We start from the raw sequence: 12,814 nt of genomic DNA, 5'->3' as shown, positions 1-12,814 counted from the left end.
CGGGGCTTATATGTATAGCAACTAGCAGATAATAAGCCATCCATACATTGATTCCCTCTTTCACCATGGATCGTACTCCGGGCAGCCTTCTTAGTGTTTCTTTGTGTTTGCGCTCTGCCGTATTCCGTTTTTTTTTTTCCACCTTCGGAATCCAGATCGGTCCCAATTGTCGCGTCACTGCTCATTTGCATAAAGTTGAGCCTTTCTCAACTTTTGAAGCTCACAACGCGCCACTCACAACGCCGGCCGCTCATCGACGCCAGCTTACATTGAAAATGAATGGCAGCTGGCCGCTCACGCCGCTTTTGGTGTGAGCCCCCGGTTACAATAAGGGTCCCTTGTGTTTCTTAAGTAATACACACAATAATTGCGAATATTTAGTACTAGTAATTGCTAATAGGAGTTCGCCCAACCGGTCTACATGTGTTTTGTGGACTTGGAGAAAGCGTTCGACCGTGTCCCTCGGGGAGTCCTGTGGGGGGTGCTCCGGGAATATGGAGTGCCGGACCCCTTGATAGGGGCCGTTTGGTCTCTGTATGACCGGTGTCAGAGTTTGGTCCGCATTGTCGGCAGTAAGTCGGATACGTTTCTGGTGAAGGTTGGACTCCGTCAGGGCTGCCCTTTGTCACCGATTCTGTTCCTAACTTTTATGGACAGAATTTCGAGGCGCAGCCAGGGCGTTGAGGGTGTCCGATTTGGCGACCTCAGAATCGGGTCTCTGCTTTTTGTGGATGATCTGGTTCTGTTAGCGTCGTCGGGCCGTGACCTTCATCTCTCACTGGAGTGATTCGCAGCCGAGTGTGAAGCGGCTGGGATGACAATCAGCACCTCCAAATCCAAGACTATGGTTCTCAGCCGGAAGAGGGTGGAATGCTCTCTCCAGGTCGGGAATGAGATCCTTCCCCAAGTGGAGGAGTTCAAGTATCTCGGGGTCTTGTTCAAGAGTGAGGGACGAATGGAGCGTGAGATTGACGGGCGGATCGGTGCGGCGTCTGCAGTGATGCGGGCTCTGCACCGACCCATCGTTGTGGTCAATCTACGTTCCCATCCTCTCCTATGGTCACGAGCTGTGGGTAGTGACCGAAAGAACGAGATCGTGAATACAAGCAGCCGAATTGGGTTTCCTCCGCAGTGTGTCTGGGCTCTCCCTTAGAGAGAGAGTGAGAAGCTCAGTCATCCGGGAGGGGCTCGGAGTAGAACCGCTGCTCCTCCGCATTGAGAGGAGTCAGATGAGGTGGCTCGGGCATCTGGTTAGGATGCCCCCTGGACGCCTCCCTGGTGAGGTGTTCCGGGCCCGTCCCACTGGGAGGAGACCCTGGGGAAGACCCAGGACACGTTGGAGAGACTATGTCTCTCGGCTGGCCTGGGAACGCCTAGGGGTCCCCCCGGAAGAGCTTGAGGAAGTGGCCAGGGAAAGAGACGTCTGGGTTTCTCTGTTAAAGCTGCTGCCCCCGCGACCCAATCCCTGGATAGATGATGGATGGATGGAATTGCTAATATATCTGTAAACAGTTAATTAATGCTTAATAATGTACTAACTAATGTTAATTAAGGGACCCTGTAATTTTTTATGAATTTTTAAAGGAAAAAAAATTTTATTAGCTAAAATGGCTACAGCTAGCTAGGTAGTTAGTAGATATGAGAAGGAATGCTGCTACAGTACAGTATAACCCCTAGATAACGAACAACAAAATTTGTAGCCCTGATTCTACATACATAATTCATTACCGTAACACTTCATTTCATTACCGTAACAGCCTTGCATACGTTACGGTAATGAATACAGAGCGTTACGGTAATGAATGGCAGTTCCATGTTGATTGCATTAATTAGCATAGCTAGCATGACTGGGAAGAAATATTTTCACTAACAGTTTGGCTCTATATAAGTTACTTTTCCACAGAATATAAAATAATTATCTACCAAACTATTTTAAATATACCCTGTTACGGTAAAGAACAGTAGTAGTGTGCCAAAGGGTGTATATAATTACAATTTTTTAAATATCTACTGGAAGAACTTGAAAGATGATCTTACCTAGTAGCCATTTTGAAACTTCTCTTCCACACAAGGCATCATGTGATAAAAAAAAAAAAAAAACTATTTATTGGAACACAGGGATTTTAATGGAGCCAAATACCATTGTTACGGAAATGAATTGTTCATGCTCCGGACACATGTATTTGGCCCAGAAAATAATTATTCACAAATACTTGGCCCAAAATGATAACACTGCTAGTTAAAGGGTATAACCCCAACCATTTTTTCTGTTTATATGTATATTAAATTATGGGGATGTATTGTGATAATTTTGGGTTGAAGATAAAAAATAAAAGCCCGGACACGTTACGGTAATGAATTTTAAGGTTGAAATGTTGTCATAAAATATAGAGTAATCCATCAAATGCAATGACAACAGTAGTCCTACAATTAGTACATACCATAGTTTTAGATATAATACAAAAGTTTGATTGTTTTAGTAGTTTAGTCTATCAAATCCTTACAGACACGTCAAAAAGCAATTTCGTGAGAATCACCCATATATGACAATACTTACACATGCTTATAGCGCCACTTGCTGGTGGCCATAAACGTCACTTTTTACGTCTGGCGGTACTACGCCAGACTGAGATTCTAACATCCTGCTCTATACTTGATGGCTGGCTGTGCTGTGTGGTGCGTATCAGACGAAGTCCAGCGCATACCCCGACATGCACAGGGGTGCAAGGGCCCGGTCAGTGCTGCTTGCAGCCCTAGTTAGGGTCCGAGTAGTGAACTGTGAAGGCCTTATTGTTCCTGAAGGCATTATTAATATTATTATTACTATTACTATTAGGGCCCGAGCAGCACCATTTTTTTCCCATTTCCACACCTCGCATATGAACTCATCCTACACACTAAATGCTAACTGCTTGAAACTTGGCCAGGTTACTCTTAAGCCATAGGGAATAAAAAAAATCTTGCAAAGCTTTCTCAAACCTTAAAGGGTGTGGCTGTGGCAACACCTCAAAATTTGACGACTTGCCACTAAACGCAAAGTCACTCATTTGCATACATTGTCCATTCTTCACCAAATGTCATAGGATTGCCGGGGACTCTTCCCTGACTGCATACATATGCGCATACTGACACTCAGCTATAGCGCCACCTGCTGGTGGTTGGAAACGTCACTCTGTTTCCACACCCATACCTCGCATATGATCAAATTCTTCCTTAAGATTTAATGTTAACGGCTTTAAACTTTGTGTACTTACTCTTCAGCCATGGGGGATTAAAAGTTGAGATCAACTTTTCCAAAATCTGAAAGGTGTGTCTGTGGCAGACCCTCAAATTTCGACGATTCGCTTCTATTCCCTACAAAGCACAAAGTCACTCATAACTTTTGCATAAATTTTCCAATCTTCACCAAACTTCATAGGCTTGCCGGGGACTCTGCCCTGACTGCGTACATATATGCATACTGACATTCAACTATAGCAACTATATGTAGTTGTGATCAACCTTTCCAAAGTCTGAAGGCTGTGTCCGTGGAAGGGCGGCGAAGGCTGTGTTATGGTGTTTGTGGTTTGATAGCCATATCATCATCTCAAGGTCATGAAACTTGGCACAAACGTCCACGCTGAGGACCTCATATGTATGTAAAGAATATCGTGTGTGGCCGGAGCAAAATAGCTCTGTAGTGCCCCATACAAATTTTCTAAATACCCCTGCCATTGGGCTTAGTTTTGCATAGGCAGGCGAAATTCAGTACACACGCACAAAAAGCCTCCTGACATCATGTTGCCAGGTCCACAGGAAGTCAGCGATTTTGGGTGGAAGATGCAAATTGTTGCCGTTTTGCCTGTTTCCACACCTCGCATATGACTTAACTCCTAATACATATTTAATGTTAACAGCTTTAAACTTGGTGTGGTTACTCTATGGCCATGGGGGATTAAAAGTTGTGATCAACTTTTCCAAAGTGTGAAAGGTGTGTCTGTGGCAGACCCTCAAACTTTGACGACTTGCTACGGCTCGCCACAAAAAACAAAATTACTCATAACTTCTCCATACATTGTCCGATCTTCACCAAACTTCATAGGCTTGCCCAGGACTCTGCCCTGACTGTGTACATATGCGCATACTGACACTCACCTATAGCGCCACCTAATGGTGGTTGGATAGGTGAGCCATAGTAATGGCTTCAAACTTGGTCTGGTTACTCTTCAGCCATGGGGGATTAAAACTTGTGATAAAATTTTCCAAAGTCTAAATGGTGTGTCCGTGGCGAGGCGCCTAACATGGTGTGATAACGTTTGTGGGTTGAAAGCCATATCATCACTGCAAGGTCATGAAACTTGGCACACACGTCCACGCTGAGGACATCTTACATATGTAAGGAATAGAGTGTGTGGCTGGAGCTAAATGGCTCAGTGGCAGCCCTTACGAATTTTCAAAAACCCTGCTGATGATGTCTTCATATGCATGGGATTCTCACAGCCTGCTCCACACTTGACGGACAGCTGTGCTGTGCGATGCATGTCAGCCGGCGTCCAACGCCTACCCCGACTTGCGCGGACCCGATCAACGCTGCTTGCAGCTTTAATTATATTTGGCCCACGAGATGATACCAAATGCCTACTAGAGCTGGCCTGCCGGTAGACAGCGCATGCACCGCTAATACTACAAATCCCAGAATGCTCTGCTGGTGCATTGGTGCTTCACTCAGTGTCCCCTCCTCTGTTGACATTATTAGTGACCTAATGCTACCAGTCACATCGGGCCACCTCTTCCAAAAATGGCCAAACAAGTTGGAAAGCAGAATATAAAAAAAAAAAACTATAATTATTCTTTAGTTCTGCTTTCAGAGATCCAAAAAGTAATAAAAGAAAAACACCCGAGTTACTTAAGCACACATTTTCAGTGCATACCTTCTGCCTCATTGCATTATGTAAACAGAAGAATCAATAATGACAAACCCATTTCAGTGTTTTTTGTTTGTATTTCATAGACGGAATTACACAGGCAGATTATTTTTAATAATCTCTGATTATTACAAACATATATAAAGACAATGTGTCATATATATATATATATACACACATACACATGCAATCAATATATAAATCAAATAAGAAGCCCATAATTTTCACAACACAAGTTAATAAATCTTATGATACAAATGAAAGGTGCATTTGGTAAATGGTAAATGGACTTGTACTTGTATAGCGCTTTTCTAGTCTAGCTGACCACTCAAAGCGCTTCACTACATGCCACATTCACCCCACTCACACACATTCATACAGCACGTCTTAAGATTCATAACTACGTGCTTTTCTAATCATTCATACACACATTCATACCCCCAATGATACACTGGGGGGGCAACGTGGGGTTCAGTGTCTTGCCCAAGGACGTATTCTGGGGAAGCCAGAGTCGAACCACCGACCTTCTGATTGGTGGGTGACTGCTCTTCCTCCTGAGCTACAGCCGCCCCAAAAGGCTTCATTTGGTTGTACAACAACCACTGTTGCATGTAGATGTCACCAATGGCATGGAGGAAGGGAAGGAGCTGGAGGAGAAGGAGCTGTGCAACCTCTGTCCTCAGCAGATATCTGGCCAGAAAACAGAGCGGGCAAGTAGTCTAAGGGGGTTTTATTGAGTAGATCAGGGGTAGTGGCTACTTATATGACACCAACATGGTGTCACATAAGTGCGTGTGAGAAATAGAGGAAAAGGTAACGCAAATGTGACCTTTTTGTAAGAGTTTTGTAAGTTACAACACAATATGTTGAATGAAACTGTGCTAACCTGGCTTGAATACAAGTTTTGTCAGTGTACAAAATATTGTCAGTGCAAATTACTTTAGAGAGTGAGTTCAGCTGACATCTGGCTATATGCAAGCTGGGCAAGAGACATGCATATGTCCTTCTGCAGATCTCAATATCCTGTCATGTAATCGAATGTTGTGCTGACATGTGACTTGAGTTTCTGTGTTTCCAGAAATTAAATAAAGTTTTCATGATGTGAGATGTAAAATTTTATGGAACTCTGAAGAGTTATGGAAAGCTCTGTAAATTTGAAAAGATTTATTTGTTTCATAAGATATGAGTTAATTCCAGTTTTAAATTTCTATCAATATTAATATATTACTATCAGTATCTTTTTGGGGACCTTTCCAACATCAAGACATGAATGAAATAGTGTCATTAAGAGATAATGTTCTCTTGGTGCATGCATAGGCTTAAGAAAAAAAAAAATATATATATATATATAAAGTATATAAACTATATAAATATTGTATCATATTTCAAATCACTCAGGTTTACAACTCTTCAGATCACATAATGTGAGGTTCAGTGAGCTTTACATTAACATAGCTGATGGAATTGTACTTACTGTTAAATTCGAAAGCACATTTCAATATTCTTTTACAAACAAACTGGCCCTTATCTAATAGTTTCAAATAACCTTGCCAGTGCTGGCCGATTTTACAGAACTTTGAGAATCCAGTTTCAGCTAATGTGTACCTCCAACTTGGAATACCACATAAAACATTGATCATGTTGTAGCTTATTCATCTCATTTTAAATCATTATTGTTGCATTTATCCTTAAGGGTCTCATGTCTTAACAATACACTATGCTAATGTTAATATTATTCATGTTTCTTATTCAAATACCAGCATTATCTTCCATCTTTCCTTAGCTAAAATAAAAATGAAGTCTATGGCTCAATATATTTCAAAAGTGGATGTATGGATAGGCAGGTGGACAGAGGAACAGACGTACAGAGTCATACTTTTACAAAAATCTTAGGTAACGATAAGGCTATTAGGCAATAGTGCTTAGTAGAGTACATTTCAAAGTAATATTCTCTAAAATGAGGATAACTGTGCAAGTTAACAAAAGATTAAAACTACTGTCAAAGAATGACAGTGAATGAGCAAGAGTGTGTCTGTGTGTTTGTGAGTGTGTGTGTGATGAGTACCAAGTTCAGGAGGCAAAACGGTCAGTCTGTTGCCCTGGATGTGAAGTTCTTTAAGTTGAGCCAGTTCCCCAATTTCCTTCGGTAACAGGGTTAGATCATTATCTCTGAGACTTAACTGAAAATAAAGAAAGAAACAGAAGCAGGACATATTAATTTATCAGCAAATATTTCACATATCATATGTTGTAAATAATGTTATCACCAGTATTGTAATGGTCAGATATTAGATATAGTTCTGTCTAATGCCTTTCAAGTTTGAACTCAAAATAACCAACAACTAATTCATTACATTTTACTCTGAATTTATCCATTTTATCGTACCTGCCTGGTTTTAGCCCTTTTTGTAATGAACTGTTTCAGGATTGTAGTTTTAGTCCCACTGAGTGGCTGCTGCCTACACCCTTGCACACTCCTCTGCATCTACTCTTGAGGGGGAAAAATGCACTTGTTTTTCATTACACGCTGACATGTGCATCATGATTGCCTCTCTCCAACTTGAAACATCAGCCGTGTAGATCCTAACAAATCAACACCATGCATGCACAAAATACAATATGCAGGTGACCTGTATGGACAAATGTGACCAGATATTTGATATTTTTGATTTAGGGCCCAAACAAACACTACAACTCCAGTTTTTAAAAAAGTTCATTTTAAATTTTAAAAAGTAATTTTTGGTTAAACATAGATAAAAACATAATGAAATCTTTAGGAAATCTCAAGCCAAAATTTTATTCACAACAGAACACAAAAAATAACATTTTTACTAGAGATATTTTACTATTTCATGAAAATATTAAATAATCTTGAATTTGATGGCAGCAACACATTTATGTGTCAACAGTACAGCTATTGGCTGCGTTTCCCAGATTTGCTTAGAAGCTCTTAGCGCTAAGTCCAAGATTCGCTAAGAGCTTCTTAGTGAATCTGGGAAATGCGGCCATTGTCTTTAACTGATGTTATAAATGATGTCTTTAAAAAAATCATGATTATATAAGCAGGCTGAATTGTATCTAAAGCACGAGAGAAATAAAGAACATGATCCTCAGTCTTGTTGGCATTATCCAAATGAAAGGTTGTTGAAGCAAGTACTTGATGGCCTCTTCAACATACTCAACACTCAATACTCAAGTGCAGGTCTTGAAAGATGTTCACTTGCTTACTTACATGAGCCAACAGCAGTTTTTTCAGGACTTTAATGACTTTAATTTAGAGAAACAATTCTCTAGTCATTGAAGTTATGCGAGTAAGATTTTCTTCTTGTTTGTTTGTTCATGTTTTGTACCAGAATGACGCAGGATATCCTCCACAACACTGTAAACTCAAAATTGTACCACATGAATAGTTGCTACTCTCTGTAAACTGTCATGTTCTGTGTGTTTTCTTTGCCTCAGTTTCTTCTGCCCTGCCATCAGCTTCACTCACGTTACCCGTGTTTCTCCCCTTTTAACTGCACTCAATCACTAATCACCTTCCTCAGTATTTAGCCTCCCAGTTTGTTCATGTTCCTTTGCCAGATCCTCCCCGTCACCCATACTGTGTTTCAGCTTTGTCCTTGTTGTCTTGTCCATGTCAGGTTTTTATTTTAATCTTATTTTTTTAATATATACAGTCCTAGTCAGGTTTTGTTTAGTTTAGTTTTTTGTATTTGGGCACAGTGGCGCTTTTTGTTAGTATTATTTGAAATAAATCAAGTTTTCTTTGGAATATCTGCATCCAGGTCCTCCCCTCACCACCACACAACCCACGTGACATATAAAATTCAAACTCAGGGAGCTCCTGAATGAATGAGGAGACAGAGTTCCGATTGTGACAAGTAAATCATTAAAAAAAAAAAACATCAATCTCTTATTTCACAGCAGTTACGCTATAGTGGACAAATAAAACCCAAAATCTGTTAGATTAACAGATTTTAAGAAAATGGAGTTGATGAACACTGTCTCTTATTTCTACTGTGAAGTTTGAGAGGAGTCACAGCACAAAGTGTGAGCTGCAGTGGTTGTACAACCTCTGGAATGAGATATTTCTATTTGTGACAAAGCATTAAAATCAGCGCAATAACATTTTCAAATCTGGTCTCTTCATAGTGGTCCTGTTCTAAGATGTAAAGAAAAACACTCAAAACCCTGCAACAGAGTGTAACATGGACTGATGTTTGACAGATCCTTATCTTATTAGAATACCACAGTTGAAGTGTCTGAGTAGCAAATATAGAAACTACAGCTAACAAGTTAATCTCGGGCACAGATTTTCTCTTTCACAGTAACAGGATTACACCATGGAATAGAGTAGAAAATACTTCATTTATCCCCCATGGGGAAAAAGATTGTATATTAGAATAAAAATAATAATAAATAAATTTGAGAATAACATGTTAGCAGTCCCAAAGGACCTCCTGAACCTCTCAGTGCTGCAGCACAGTGAGATGACTTTATTGTTTACCATAACAGAATATAACTTCCTTCTCATCCACTGCTCCACCACAGTTCTAAGAGGGTACAGCTCCCTGTCAATCACAGAACTGGCAATTTTTGTCTATAGTGCCACTCCCCCAGCAGACAACAGCATAGAACAGTGCACTCTCAATGATAGTGTTATAAAACATGCACAGCATATCACTGCAAACACTGAAGGACCTGAGCTGTCTCAGGAAGAAGAGACGGCTCTGGCTCCTCCTGTGCACTGCTTCTATGTTGGCTTAACACTCCAGTTTATCAACCATAACACCCCCAGGTATTTGTAGGGCTGCACAGTCTCCATCTCCTCTTCCTCAATGCAGACTGACTGGCCTGGTGTTTTAGATCACCTGAAATCCACCACCAGCTCCTTGGTCTTGGTGGTGTTCAGGACAAGACGGTTCTTTTTGATCCAGTCAGTAAAGGCCTCGACAAGGTTCCTGTACTCCCCCTCCTGTCTACCATGCACACATGCCACAACAGCTGTATCATCAGAATACTTCTGTATGTGGCAGGACTCTGAGTTGTATCCAAAGTCCGATGTGTAGAGGGTCAAAAAAAAAAAAAGGAGCTAAAACAGTACCATCTGCTGTTATCAAGTAACACAATATCTCCACCTTTGATTTTGCCACTACTTCTGATTTCTCCACACTACAAGATGGACATTTTCATAAATGTTATGCCTTTTCTATTGCACTGTTTGAGCTATTACACAAACTTTAATTTCAATTGATAATACTTGTGTCCAGTCTGAATAATTTGTCCAAATAGAGTATCTAGGTAGCTCCCTTTCCATTCCACTGTTCATAATCAAGTCACAGACAATCCAAACTTTAGATGCAGTTCTCTCAGTACATGCAAATAATTTTGTCTTCACAACCTTGGGGTCAACTCATGAGATAGATTTACTACATAAACCCTGAATCTTGAAAATGCAATTTACTAAAATTTATAATAAGAACTTATGAGGACTATAGGGAAACAGCAGAAAATCCTTAGCTCTTGGTAGCCTACTGTGACTATTAAGAGTTGGAGATGACTAATACAGCACTATAAAAGCTACATTTTACAATTTTATTTTTCAAGGCTGAGGAAAAACAGATCTAGCTTTTAGTGATATACTGTACTGTTCATTTGTCAAACCTGATAACTCATTTGACTTTTTTCTGTCATTGTGTCATGCATTTGTTTTTACACTAACTTACTATTTGTAGCTTTGTCAACTTTCCAATGTCAGTAGGAAGGACTTCAAAGTCGTTGTCACTCAAATATAGAGCTCGAAGAGTGGCTGGAAAACAAAAATCATTGTTGGCCTGTAGAGTTAGAAAAAGACAGTATTTGGCAGTAGAGAGAAGATGCAATATGAGAATTCAGTTCAGTATCATCGATATAGCACCAAATGACAACAAATGCAATATATAGGTACTTCATAGATATAGTAAGGTATTTTAAACCATTTCTTCGCTTAAATCATTATGGGAAGATCAACGTACCCCAAATTAATTTTCTTGGATCAAAACTTTAAGTCAAGTTAAGTTAGTTAAGGTGAGTGAGTGTGTGTGAGTATTTAAATAGTCTGACCTCATATTGAGCCTTTTTGGCCTTGTTTATGTTCTGCAAAGCTCATTCGCAAAAACCTTCAGACCCATTCAACTATGGTTTAAGAAAAAAAAAAAACAAAACAACAACACTTACAACTCCTAAATATGGCTTTTAAGTTCAATGTATTTCACATGTAGATTTTTAATTCGCTCCAGCTCAGGATGACACTGATAGGAACACAACATCTGTGTACCAATGCTAATTTTCATTACAATCAGAGCTACAAAAACAGTCATGTCTCACTTTAAAAAAAAAACATGTTTTCTGGCTGAAATGATCTCAATGTTGTGCCATCTCAGGCTGAAAATACACTTGCTGTTAACTACGCATTTGCATGTTTGATATTGCTGTCTTGTGTAATCTGCTTTCATTTGGTGCGTCGGTTGTGCCCGTACACAAGCTGCAAAGATAAAGAGTTATTAAGATAGTGGGCCAAGAGATAGAGAGCTATATAAAGAAAGTAGGCGAGGTCTAGCCTGAGGGGGAGGGACACTCATGCTGATACCTTTTAAAAAATGCAAGTTGGATGGAAGGATACACGGTTAAAGTTTAAAGCTGATTTATAATAATTTATAAGTTCAAGAGCAGTAAAAAAATAATAATAGGGAGAAGGGGTGGAGACTTGGGAGGAGCCCGATAGTGTATAAAAGGCAAAGCCCCAATGAAGCTAGTCAGTCAACTCCGGAGTTGCACATGTTTGGCCTGTATTTCTGATATTGGCTAAATAAGTCTTCAGAAATTTTTTTTTGCTTCATCTTCATCTCCTCATTCTACATTTACCACTGAAACAACTGAGGAACAATTTTTGAGTATTTCTAACTTTGTTTCAGATTGTTCCTAAGATTCACTCTGACTCTGAAATTATTGCCCCACGACAATTTAGCTAGGTTATTTTAGCAGGTGTACTCCTATTTAAAAGACATTTAAATATTCCACTTTTGGTGGAAAAGTAGCATAATATACAACACATTTCATCATGCATTTGTACTCTGTGTACAGTATGCTGCACGTTTTCAGTTCTTGCTAAAGGACACATGGAGTAATTGCGATTGAACTCCTGACCCTCCAGTTAGTGTACAAAGAGTCTCCCGGCTTAGTCATGGCAGCATGTGTGTGTGTGTGTGTGTATGTGCATGTGCGTATTTGCTCACTCAGGTAGAAGAAGTTGCCAGGCAAGGAGCTCTGGTTCAGGTTGTTGTAGGTAAGATCCAGCACTTCCAGAGCAGGGAATGAACCAAATCCTCTGGGCAAGCCGTTCAGACGGTTCATCCTGCGATTATAAAAATATAGACAGCCAAGAGCCCTTTAATGATTATTTTATTTTATTTTTACTGAAGATCATCGAATGAGATGCAACAATTGCACATAGAAAATTTTGGTTAGTTGGTTTGAGATTATGACACCCAACAGCTCACAAAGCATTTGCTGCCATCGATGCTTTATACAGTAAAGTAAAGAGGTGTGCTGTCAACAGCACACTGGGGATGGGCAGTGGTTCTACACATATATGCTCAATTGGGCCTATGCACTCAACACATGCTCAAAGCTACAACTTTCTGTGAACAAAGAAATACATAACTGTATAATAATTTGGCCAAGACCCTAAAAAAGTTTGTCAGATGGCTAAACATGTTTGACAATCAGGCTGTCAAGACAATGTCTCAACACAAGGTCACTCATGGTCAAATCAGGATTCGTCTCACGGACAAATACATATACATATACTGTGATTAGGTCAACTGATGAAAGAATTAAATATGTATTTTTGTTTTAGTAGTGTTTTAATA

At 40.0% G+C, this 12,814-nt stretch overlaps 1 protein-coding gene across 1 annotated transcript in view; it reads right to left on the bottom strand.

Moving 5' to 3' along the window:
- rsu1 (Ras suppressor protein 1) overlaps positions 1–12,814 on the bottom strand; it is a 66,548-nt gene that overhangs the window by 45,998 nt on the left and 7,736 nt on the right. Inside the window, exons 5-7 of the mRNA XM_072378898.1 lie at positions 12,179–12,297; positions 10,631–10,713; positions 6,970–7,084 (exon numbers count right to left, since the gene is read on the bottom strand). Of these exons, the coding sequence (XP_072234999.1) occupies positions 6,970–7,084; positions 10,631–10,713; positions 12,179–12,297 (317 nt within the window). The remainder of the gene's footprint in view (positions 1–6,969; positions 7,085–10,630; positions 10,714–12,178; positions 12,298–12,814) is intronic.

Source organism: Leuresthes tenuis, unplaced genomic scaffold (assembly GCF_036924035.1).
Source record: "Leuresthes tenuis unplaced genomic scaffold, fLeuTen1.0.hap1 SCAF_24, whole genome shotgun sequence".
NCBI classification, from domain to species: domain Eukaryota; kingdom Metazoa; phylum Chordata; class Actinopteri; order Atheriniformes; family Atherinopsidae; genus Leuresthes; species Leuresthes tenuis.
This window is presented reverse-complemented; position numbering and strand designations above follow the sequence as displayed.